We start from the raw sequence: 12077 nt of genomic DNA on the forward strand, positions 1-12077 counted from the left end.
AAGGTTGAAATAAACAATAATCAGAGTTGCAGTAGTGGTGTAATACAAGCCAATGGCTTGTTAAAAAGAAAATGTGAAAGGAAAACTGGAATGCAAGAAAAAGAAAATTTAAATTTAAAGCACATACAACAAGCAGCATTAAATGTATTCGCAACATTTTGGGGAAAAGATCATAAAGACTGTTGTGTTTACAGTTAAATCTAATATGAACCTGCAAATCTCCTGCAAATACATTTATAGTTAATCAATTGGTAACAGTAAATACATTTTGTGAGAAATGTAATGCTCTCTAAATTATATTTTTTAATTAGCATAATAAGGTTATAAACCCATTTTTATGAACAAAGTCGCAAAATGTCAAAATTGAATGTACCTGCAAATTGTTTAATAACAACCATTTATTTTTTGTATTGCTCATATCTACTTAAAAAAAATGACTTTATGGTTCCACTTGGGCACTCACTGCACAAGGTTAAGTTTTGGGAGACACTGTGGTCTTGGTTTAATACAGATTAAGTGCACTTGGCACACGAGGCAGGATGTATTTAACAATAATTAACAATTTGAGCAAGAGAGTTTAGTCAATTAATTGATTAGTCAATTTGATTAATGATAAAAAAAATAATTGTCAACTATTTTGATAATGGATTAATTTTGAGTCATTTTATAAGGAGAAAGGACCAAATTCAATTTTAATATTTTTTGGTTTCTTTAGTCCTTTATGATAGTAAACTGAATATCTTTGTGGATTATTAGTCAGGACAAAACAAGACATCTCAGGTTGTATTATGGGCTTTGGAAAGCAAGGATTGACAGTTTTCTCCATTTATGACATTCTGTAGACCAACTAATTGAAAAGAAATTAAAAGGATTGATTTAAATTAAGGGATGAAATTTAGTATGTGGTCACTAATTGAGCTGAGTCACCACCTCATAATTCAGAATATAAAGTCAGGACAGAAACATTAAAAAAGTTAAGGTCTTCGAGGGTCAAAGGTCATCAGCAGTAGGTCATTCCCTTCAGTCGCTTTTCATGTTGAGCCCTGTGTACGCTGAAGCTTCTCTGGACAGTGAAACCTCCACTGACATTGTGAGTTACTTTAGCTGGGATGCAGGTAGACAGTATTCATGTTAACCCACCATCAACAGCAACTCTTTAACCTTAACCTTAATGTTCAGTGACATAATAAGGTTGGTTGTCCAGTATGTGCCATATCTGCTTGACCAACTGAGGTACGGCTTCTGCCAACAATGAGAACGCTGCTACTTAATCGTGTTATCAGGAGAGGCGGTGTACGCTGACCATTAGATTAGTTTGGAAGTGATCTGATTATATCCACTCAAGTCTCCATCAGACATGTTTGAGTATCATAGTAAATTACAGAGAGAATCTCAAAGGTTACAAGTTTCTGAGGTTTACCATTTACAGGGACAATGCACCAGCTGAACTGTACTCTTCATCAGAAACATGACAAGAACTACAGCAGTGCTTTATTTAAAGCTTAGAAATGGTTTGACATATGTGTAGTTGTCATTAGATATATTTGATAAAAAGTGCTTTTACTGCATGACTGAGTTCATGAGTGGGCAGCAACTCATGTTTCTAGTGCCAATTGTAGATCATTGGATATCATTGTTAAATCACTAACATATCTCTATTCATTTATTTTCAGATTACACTTCTGACATTCTCTGCTCATGTTCAACAGTATCCCACATTCATTTTTTTGGTTTCAGTAATATTGGATATTTTATTTTCATAAAATCATATGTACATGTATGGAAGTTGCTTCTCCTCACACTTTGTTGTCCTAATTAATGACTTCGATAAAAACTCAAACCAAAACTAGTTATGAAATATAATGAAGATTTTCGACTTTTACTTGATAACAAGTTTAATGTCACAATGCAATTTGGTACACTTCCATTTAGCCATTAAATATAATTTGTAAAACTGCAGCCCTGAACTGCAGCACTTAAGTGTCAAAGCACCATGCTGCACCTCAGTAGACTAAATAAGCCATAAAATATATTTATAAATATATTCACCCAAGCCTAATCCACTGTCAAATGGATTAGCATTAGCTTTCTATAAATACAGTTTTTATTCTTGTTAATTAGGTTGAGAAAGCGGCAGCAGCACAGCACTACTCTCCTCATTTTCTTGGTAAAATTAGAAAATGAATTTAATTAACGGGTAAGATTGCAGGTGTTGAAATTCAAAATAATCTGTAGTTTGCTTTAATTGGTAAGGCTGTGCTACAGTAGATCAGTACATTTTTCTAGATTGTGACAGTCGACACAGACAGACAGTGAACCTATGCATCACTTTGAATGTAATCTTTGTTTTATTTACTTTATCACAGACATGGGTTTCCCTCCACTTGTTACATCACAGAGTAATATTAGATTTGTACTAGCAGTAGTTTTTTATTCATCAGCGGCAGCAGAGGGAGCTGCTATAGTTTGCTCCAGTATAATCCCTCATCAGATCCTCTCTCATGCACTTATCAGCAGCAGCGGCAGCAGCATAATTTAGACATCAATGTCTTTATCGTTCAGTTTTGCTAACTGAGAAACAGTCCAGGATCTCTGGCTTCCCTTGATGAGACAGGCAGCCACTCTGGCCCATTTAAGACATGAAAATAGACCCGGGGAGGAGGAGGCTCATCTGCTGTGGGGGCCTCGTTTTAGCGTTGCCCGCCCCTCCTAGACATCAGAGGACAGATCTGTCGGTGTGGATCAGCAGCTTGCACACAGCCAACCCTTTCTACTGTCACAGCACTGCTTAATATTCATGAGAGCAAATTGGAAGACAGTCATTTAACTTCCGTGCATGGTGTATTGCCTCTGGGCAGATCAGATCAGTGGGAATGCTTATTCACACTGGACTGCCTGGCCCCGACTGGTTGTTATCTGCCTGTCTCAGGACTTCTAGCCACTTTTTTTCAGGTTCAAGGCCTTGTATACATGGTTAAATTTACTTTGGTGAAACATGATTTACAACCCTTTTAAACAGATTAAACAAAAAGAAAAGCCCTGTACCCCTTTAAATACAAAATAAAAAATTGGGTCATGCACAGGTCAAAGCTGCTGTGTAAATTCAGCCAGCGAATACAGCTTGATCACATGCTGTAGCACGACTTGCATCATACCACTGCTGCTATCCATAAAAAAGTGGAAACAGGAATTTGTTAAGGTGGAAAATTGCTCTTTGGCTACTGTGAGTCTTGAATGTCAGTGAGCCAGGTATGATCTCCACGTCCCAAGCAGAGTTGCCCTGAGGGCACAGAGCAGAGAGCTGCTTTAATTACCCAGGGTTCCTGCTGTCACATTGTCATTGTGAAGCACCCGGTGCCACACTGCCGTGCGGTGCTGTGTCCCCCTGCCGTGGCGGCGATGACAACTCAGACAATGGTTCTACTCGCTCAACAGATGCAACACAAGTGCCCTCTGAAATATGGGAAGCTGAATCAAACCCAGTGTCTCTCTGATTCTCTCTTTGCCTCGCCGTGTTTGCTCTCCGCTGTTCTCTCTTCTTCCATGTCAGAAAGTGTTCAGAGCCAGCGGCTGCATGAAAAGAGAGAATATGTATCCACACAACTATGAAATGAGATTTAATAGGCTGTCACCAGCTTCCCATGTGACACTGGGACCATTCGCCTAACGCTGCAGGTACATGTGGGGCTGAAAATTACTGTGCCTCTACATGACTTGTACATGTTTTGATCAGGTGTCAAATCAGTTGCTTCCCTAATAATAGATGACCTTTGAATTCAAGATTGGAAATGGTGCAACTTCTTTCTTTTAGTGACTCAGCAAAGAGCCAGTTAGTGAATTCATTGTTACCTGCGGTTTGCTCCCATCGTCATTGATTGCACATTTACTTAAATGAAGCGCCCCAGTGGCTCTGAAAGCACATGTCATGGTTGGTTACACCCTGTCAACTGATCAGCTCTGTTGTGTGAAGGATCACAGTCCTGTGATGATATTGAATTATAGTTGTTGTTTGTAATATTGTACAGTCACTCTGTGGGAACATTACAGCTGCTACTTTCCCAATTCACATTTTGAATATTAAATCACCAGAGTGAAAATACAGTGAAGAACAGTTTCATACAAGAAACATAAATCATAAATACCTAGCAGTTACAGTATTATAGCACTGCCCAGTTATGTAATGCAGCATTCAGTTCAAATTATGTAAACCTTGAGGTTATATTGCTGATGAGCCTGATTGTTTGTTGTTTAAGAAAAAACGAGTGCCAGCATCAAATAAAGTTAAATATATTCATGGTGTTCACATTACAGGTTGCTGGTTTGAACAGACTAAAAGTGCAATGTTAAAATACCATAGAGCCAGGCTCCATCTTCTTCAGTATCTGCTTGAACTGGCTAACACTGTGCTACAGTATAAATATTTAGCATACATGCTCATCAAACATTCTATCAATACATGCTCAAAGGTTGTGCCAAACCGATGTGTTGACAAGGATTTAACATAACTTTTTAAATTAAATAATTCAATCAACATTTTTTTATTAACAGTGGGTCAAATCACTATGTGCAATGTGGGATTGCTTGTAGTGATGAACTCATAATTTAGAAACCAGCTGGTGAAGATAGTATAGAAATTAGCAGTCATTTCTCTCCAGAGCTGGTGGAGACCAAAACAAAGCCAAATGGAGAATGAATATTGGATTAATCAGGTAGCAAGACACAAGACTCAGAAAGTGGTGGAAAAGGCTATTTATACTGGGGGACTGCTACGTTGATTTAAATTAATAGTTTTGATTTGAAACAATGGTGATGACAGTGCTACTCTACACCATTTGTACCCACCAGAGCCATGACAATAAGAACCACATTTCAAACAGCATAAAAATAATAAATGAAGAGTCATATATTAAAGTAGATGTTTCGAACATGTCTCAGAACAAAGTGTTATCCCCACTGTTTGCTATTATAGGTTGATTTATTATCTAAAGGACCGTTCAGTATTCAGACTAGAAAGGCTTAAATGAAACAGCTTTTTTTTGCTCTCCCGTCTACTCCCTGAAGATATCCCTTCAGAAAAAAATCATAGTCAATTATAGATGCATATAACGCATTATTGAACAGTGTCATTTATTTCACCTTTACGGTTGGACTCATGAAAAATTATGCCAATTACTGATTTCCTCTCAGGCAATGTAGTAAGTGGTCGGGCCCTGAGGCCGTTTGTTGGGCCATGACATGGTGCCCTTTGTAAGGTGTGAGGGGACGATGTACGTCACCAGACCATTTGTGGTCTGGCCCCTACGCTTAGTCAATTAGGAAAACGAGTAGCGTGGTGATATGCACTCTTCCACCGGAGTCCGTTCCTTTTTTCTTTTTTTTTAATTAAATCAATCTCACTATCACTCCAGCCAGTCTAAATTGAGTTACTCTCACATACTTTTCATATGTGAAATAGACGAATATCAAAACAACCACGGCATAAATCCTAATCCAATTTCTCCTATGCTCGCACAGAATTGAAGCTTTCCTAGCAACCGCACACTTCTTTGATCTGTTCCTCTCCAGCCATTTGCCATTGTAGCGCTATAACATTCAAACTATCAATTAACTAAGTCCACAAATTGTAATTGCTGAAATCTTTGATGTGTGCTAGTTGTATCAGTTGGTGAGTTTTTTAAATGAAGGAAATATAGTTTTGCTTTTTAATTACATATTATTTTTGAAAATGTAGTCTTTGTCTTCACTTGCTTCCCAAAATCCACTCTGTACAACATCATCAAAGCAGGATCTCAGACAGTATTGTGCTGATATATCACAACACTAATACGAAAGCCAAAAAAGTCTTCTGTATATTCACCTGCACATTTTGTATTTCACACACACATAAATTGTCTGCTGATCAATAAGGCCTGTTTGTTTTAAAGTACACACACAAGTGATTTCAAAGTGTCCTCTCCTTCTCACTAACCTTGAGCACTGTCCACGAACAGGTGGGTTTTATTCCCCCCTCCCCTCATGGCTCCAGTCGGTATTATCAACAGAGAACCAAGAAGATTGATATTCCCTGTGCCAGCGGAAAAAAGAGAGAATGAATCAGAATTTAATATGACTTTGATGTATTATTTTCATCTTAGCCTGCCACAGACCCCCTGAGAACCCAGCACACTATCCCGCTGCATTTTAAAAGATTCAAATTGACTAAAGATGTAAGAGACTGTACAGGAGTGTATACAAAAGTTTATCTGTTTGGAGCTTAAAGTCGACCCTAAAATCACATCACAGTTTTTATTCAAATGAAAAGTGACTTGAATATCGACAAAGCATACAAATATTGTTCATTCATTTAGGAATAATGTAACCAATTCAGGAGGTTAAAGATATGTTAATGTAACAGTTAAATAATAAGTAATGACTAAAATACTGGTGAAAGAATGCTATATCATCTAAAAAATAAGAACCAAGTTTCAAACAGCAGTACACATCTTAAAAAAATAAATGAAGAGTCATATATTAAAGTAGATGTTTCGAACATGTCTCAGAACAAAGTGTTATCCCCACAAAAAATACTGGTGAAAGGATGGTATATCATCTGATTAGATTGAATAGGATGTCAGGTAACACTAGAATTACAGTATTAGCAAATAATTTCTGGCACTTTTTTCCTTAGTTATCAGTGATTCATTCATTCATGTTTCCCTTCAGAGGTCTGGTGAGCCTTCTTTGTGTTGTATCACGACTGAAACTTACCAAGAAACAGATGGACAGTGAAAATCAAAGGCGTCCGTGCAGCCTTGCTTAGTGGTATTCATTCACAGATACACTGATAAACTGAATTTGACTTGTTAGTTTGCATTCCTCACTGTAAGAATGTGAAGACATGTATAAAAATGCAACCAAACTTGCTAATAAGCATTGCAAGCTGTTCATGGTGTTATATCTAGATTCTAGAGAATGAAGCAGAATGGAAGTAACAAATAGCATTATTGGCGTTTACAGATAGATAGAGATATACAGAGAAAGACAGGAGGTGACACATGGAGAGATAAATGACGAGATGGATTCAGTCATCAGACTGTCCTGATACATCTGCTGCACATAGATGATCTTATAGTCCGAATCACAATTCACTTGTTGAATAAAATGGTTATACTCACTTCTAAATTCTGTTAATTTTGTGTTTGCTTTGTTATAGTTTAACTTCAATAAAGCATTGGACTTACAAAAGGTGCATGATTGTCAGCTAACATCTTCCAGTCACTGCTTGGGAACATGAACATAAATTTGATGTAGGCTGAAACTCACCTTATCATTGAGGCCTGGCACAAAACATTAATTAATAGCGTGAAGTAATAAACCATATCCACAGCATTTATAGCCTATGATAGTTCATGTAAAACTATTAAATACATAGTGTTTATGCACTGTACATGAAAGCACAAAACATAAAATCTTGATGCAGGCTGCACTGCAGTTGCTGTCCAGGGGTCTGCAGGCTGTAATCCATGAACAAGTGCACGTAAAGTCATTGGCTGTTGATTTAAACATTTGTATCACAGTCAAAATGTAATCGTGTTAGAGGGAGAGCTGGTGGGCAATTAAAACCACTGACAGTACAGTGCACAAGGTTTCAAAGTCCTTCAAGGGAATCAGCCATGTAAGTGTGCAATTTGTCCAAGTCTGATATTAAAATATGTTATAAGAAGAGGTTTTCACATATGTAGTGATATTATAATAACTCCTTCATCAGTGTGTTTGAAAAACTGGCAAAGTGCAGTCAGGTAAATGTAATCCCTTTATGAGACCTACAGGTTATCTACTCCTTCACATTAATGTGATATAAATCAGAAATGCATGTGGCATTACTGTAGGTAAAATGAATTTTATCCAGTGTCCTCCCTTTTGGCTAACGTTATGTTAGCTAGTTATTGTAGGATCGATAACTTGTAGGATCAATAACTAGCTAACATAACGTTAGCCAAAAGGGATATAGCTTATGTTTCCCTTATCTAAAAACCACATTGCTAGAAAAATACGGCAGCCAAATGCAGTTGTGCTTGCAATTATTTTTTTTAATGCTATTGTCTTGAGATCATAATATCAAAATAATGTGCTTTGCTATCTTGAGATAATGAAATAATCAACCCATTATCACAAGAAAACAAAAGGTCTGACCTTTCTATTATTTGGACTACCATGTTTATATTCCAGGCTCATATTGTTTTGATGTGTAACACTATGCATTTTTTATTTTCAAGCCATATCCATACTTGAATATTCTATGTCTACTTGACAACAGTAACAATTTAGATGCTTTTATCATATTAATAATAATAAACCTAATAAAAATATAATTATGTATGTTATTTAGTCAAAGTATCGGTTAAATAATAAAATAATAATAAGTTAATGGACAATGCATGGAGGAATTATATGCATTGATTATCTTATTATCTTGAGATAACAAAGCTAATTTTCTTGAGATAACAAAATAATTAACTTGTGATTGTGAGATAATGCTGTTCTTGGCTTCCATAGGAAGAACAATAGAAGTCAGTTACCTTCTCTACATGTAAATTAATGGGACTCCAGCCTTGTCTTTGCCACATCACACATTCATAAACACTCGCTGGCTCCAATGTTAGGCATTGTAAACAGGTAAAATGGTGCAAAAAGGACAAAAATTGCTAGGCATTAATTATGAACACACTGCAGATGTTCCCTCATCCTCAATACTGAAACTGTGTAAATATCATATCATCATTGATAGCACAATAGCACTATATCAGACATTCAAAACTCATTCAAAAATATTAGATGCCTGCAACGTAGACAAACAAAATATCACTCATACTTTGGTATCATTACTTATTGTAATGTTATTATTATTGATTTAAAAAAAACTACAAATGCTTAACTGTACCACTTTAAATCTTCCAGCCCTAATGTTACACATCACTGTATATCCACACAGGCGTTTTTACTTATTGTGGCTGATTAGAGACTGTTAGTTTTATCTTTTGGGGCAGGATAACTTATGTATTTAACATTTGTATTAGAACTTAGAGTTAGGGACCTCAGGTAATTCACGCTGAAGAGTTAAACATAGAGACACCACTGATAATCAAAAGTTAAATATGCAAATACATTTTTGATGTTTGTTTTTTATAGTTGTCATCAACATTTTTCACAACATAATAATGCATGTGGCCATCAGACATGACATCAGTTATTGGACATAGCCCTGTCCTCTTTCCACTTCTGAAAGCTCCCCACAGTCCGTCCACATTATCTAAATAGGTTTACCAATGCATATGCCAGTTTCTGTAGAAATACAGAGTTGGTTTGATTTACTGAAATGGTGCAAATGTCCCGATGTCCAATATGTCAGCAACAGTCCTAGCAAAGAAAATGCTGCAGTATTGATTGTTTGTGTGCTTATAATTTTGAAAGGATATTCCTAATTTGTAGCAACAAATGAGTGTTGTGTGGATGTTCACATAAGCAGGTCATTGGAGTGTCTCATTGCTGGTTTAGAGCTACTGGAGCAGAGAAAAGGATGGAAACGTCTGCAATTTGAAACCTTGTTAGGAATTTATGAAGTGCTAAAATGTTTTCTCCCCAGGGAGGGTCCAAGCCAGCTGCCACTGCAAGCCATTTAGTGCAGAGCCTGTGGGCTTGTCACCAGGCTGAGTTGGCAAGCTAGATACACAAAAACAAATATTTCTGCATGAAAAACAAAAATACAGATTCTCTGAAACATAGAACCTGGTACTGCAAACAAACATCTGCTGGCTTCATCTCTCAGAAATCAAACAGCTACTATGGAGCTAACCGGACCAACATTGACATTTATTACCCCCCTCTCCTCTGCATTTAACAAACTGCATTTAACATTACATTAAAACGTGAACATGATCAAGGCAGCTGACCTTATTTCATAATGTATAGTATGTTAATTTAATATTACAGAGGTCCCGGGAATAGGAGTAAATCATAAATCAGCACTTACAGAACAAAACTACAGTAAATGCCTTTGATTTTTTTTCATTTCAGGGTCTCTGGTCCAGACTTTGGAGAACTTTATTTCAGCCTTTGCTTCCAAACTTTATATACAAATATAAATATACTATCAAGAGAAAGTAGAAAACTACCACATAATGAAAATACACAATACATGGTAACAACAAACATCCTGTGTTTCCTCTTTTGCAGTTTTCAGTGAGGACCTACATTCCAGCTTATATTTTGTCAATGCATCTCTGCAAGAGGTAGTATTTGCCAGCACCACAGGGACCTCGGTGCCCTGTCCTGCTGGGGGTGCACCGCCTGCCTCGCTGCGCTGGTATCTGGCTACCGGCGAGGAGATCTACGATGTCCCCGGTATCCGCCACGTCCACCCCAATGGAACCCTCCAGATCTTTAACTTCCTGCCATCCAGCTTCAGCAAGCTGATTCATGACAACACGTACTACTGCACGGCAGAGAACCCTTCTGGCAAGATCAGGAGTCAGGATGTCCACATCAAAGCCGGTGAGTCCACAGAGGAACACTCAGGGTCACAAGAGTACTTTGAATCATGGTGGTGGTGAGAATAAAAGTAGTATTGGTAGTATTAGTGAGAGTGGAAGAAAAGGAGTAGTATCAGCAGCATTGTCATAGTAGCAACATCTCTGTGGTGGTATTTGTAGAAGTCAAACTAGTAGTTAAACACTTGGGAGACAAACTAATTTGGGTGTATCAAACTGTAGACTTAAGGCAAGTGAGGTTTTAGATAATAATAATAATTATTATAATAATAATCGGAATTACTGATAGAGCTGCAGTGGTGAAAGAAGTACTGGGATCTTTTACTTCAGTAAAAATGGCAATACCACAATGAAAGAATTGCTCCATTTCCAAGTTTTGAATGACAAATTCTATTAAAGTGAAAACACAGTGCAAGTGTTAGCAGCAAAACGTATATTTAAGTATCAAAGTATTCATTGTGCAAAATATCCTCATTTAGAGTGTTGTATTTATTATACATATCAGAATATTATTACTTATTCACTGATGAGTTAAGGTAAGTAGCATTTTATTGCTGTCAAGGTAGAGCAATTCTAAACCTGTTTCACAGTTATCATACTGTATGTTTTACGTATAAAATATTGATCTGAAAAGTAGCCAGTAACTATATGCGTGAAATACATGTGATGGAGTAAAATTTACAATATTTAACTCTTAAATGTAGTGTAGTGCAAGTATAAAGTAACTCATGTACTGAAGTAAAGAGGTTCCTCAAAATTGTACTGATGTATAGCAGCCTGCTGAGTCTGATCAATGTCTTGAACCAGATAAGGATGTTGGAGACATAGTATTATACACAGTGTGATTTATTGAGCGAAATGTTTAAATTATGTCTAAATCACAATGTGAATGTCATATTTTTTTAAACTTTTAATATGTCAGAAATGTCATCATATTATCTTATATGTCCATCATATGTTCATCTACTACCTTGTTAGTGTTTCTGAAAGCTTATGAAATATAATTTAATTAACTAGCATTCAAGAATCATACATATATTTTGCTAATTGTGTTTTAAAAATATACCGACACACAAATATCCAATAGTGGTAATACTACAGTCTACTATCCGTTCCCCCTGACACTGATAGAGATTCAATTTGCTCAAGGACACTTTTGCTAGATGAGGGCTTTATCCTGATCCCTCTGGTTCAAGGATGTAGTAGTGCTGTAGTCTGCAAAACCACACCCACTATCTCCCCTAAAACAGAAAAACACAATAAAGCTAGTGGTCTCTTATATATGAGACCTGCCATGTATTTAGTAACTGTTTTTCTCCTACTTAGTTTCACGGGAACCCTACACGGTCAGAGTGGCTGACCAGAAGGCTATGAGAGGCAGCGTAGCCGTCTTCAAGTGCATTATCCCTGCTTCTGTTGAGGCCTACGTCACTGTTGTATCCTGGGAGAAAGACACGGTTTCACTCAGCTCAGGTAAGATCATAATCATAATCATAATCTGTGTACGTAACTGAGTATTTCAGTTTGGAGCTTTAGAGCTTGAATTTAGAG

The 12077-nt window shown here is 36.9% G+C and overlaps 1 protein-coding gene across 7 annotated transcripts in view; it reads left to right on the forward strand.

The window, feature by feature from the left end:
• Nucleotides 1-12077, forward strand: part of dscamb (Down syndrome cell adhesion molecule b) — a 132517-nt gene that overhangs the window by 19857 nt on the left and 100583 nt on the right. For 5 of the 7 annotated variants that reach the window (XM_053320420.1, XM_053320417.1, XM_053320418.1 and 2 more), the window contains exons 1-2: nucleotides 10209-10530; nucleotides 11853-11999. In XM_053320420.1, the coding sequence (XP_053176395.1) occupies nucleotides 11897-11999 (103 nt within the window). In that variant the 5' untranslated portion in view covers nucleotides 10209-10530; nucleotides 11853-11896. Of the gene's footprint in view, nucleotides 1-4976; nucleotides 4993-10208; nucleotides 10531-11852; nucleotides 12000-12077 lie in introns of those variants that run through there. The other 2 variants (XM_053320416.1, XM_053320415.1) reach the window with 2 other exon arrangements.

The sequence above is a fragment of the Scomber japonicus genome, chromosome 6 (assembly GCF_027409825.1).
Source record: "Scomber japonicus isolate fScoJap1 chromosome 6, fScoJap1.pri, whole genome shotgun sequence".
Classification (NCBI taxonomy): domain Eukaryota; kingdom Metazoa; phylum Chordata; class Actinopteri; order Scombriformes; family Scombridae; genus Scomber; species Scomber japonicus.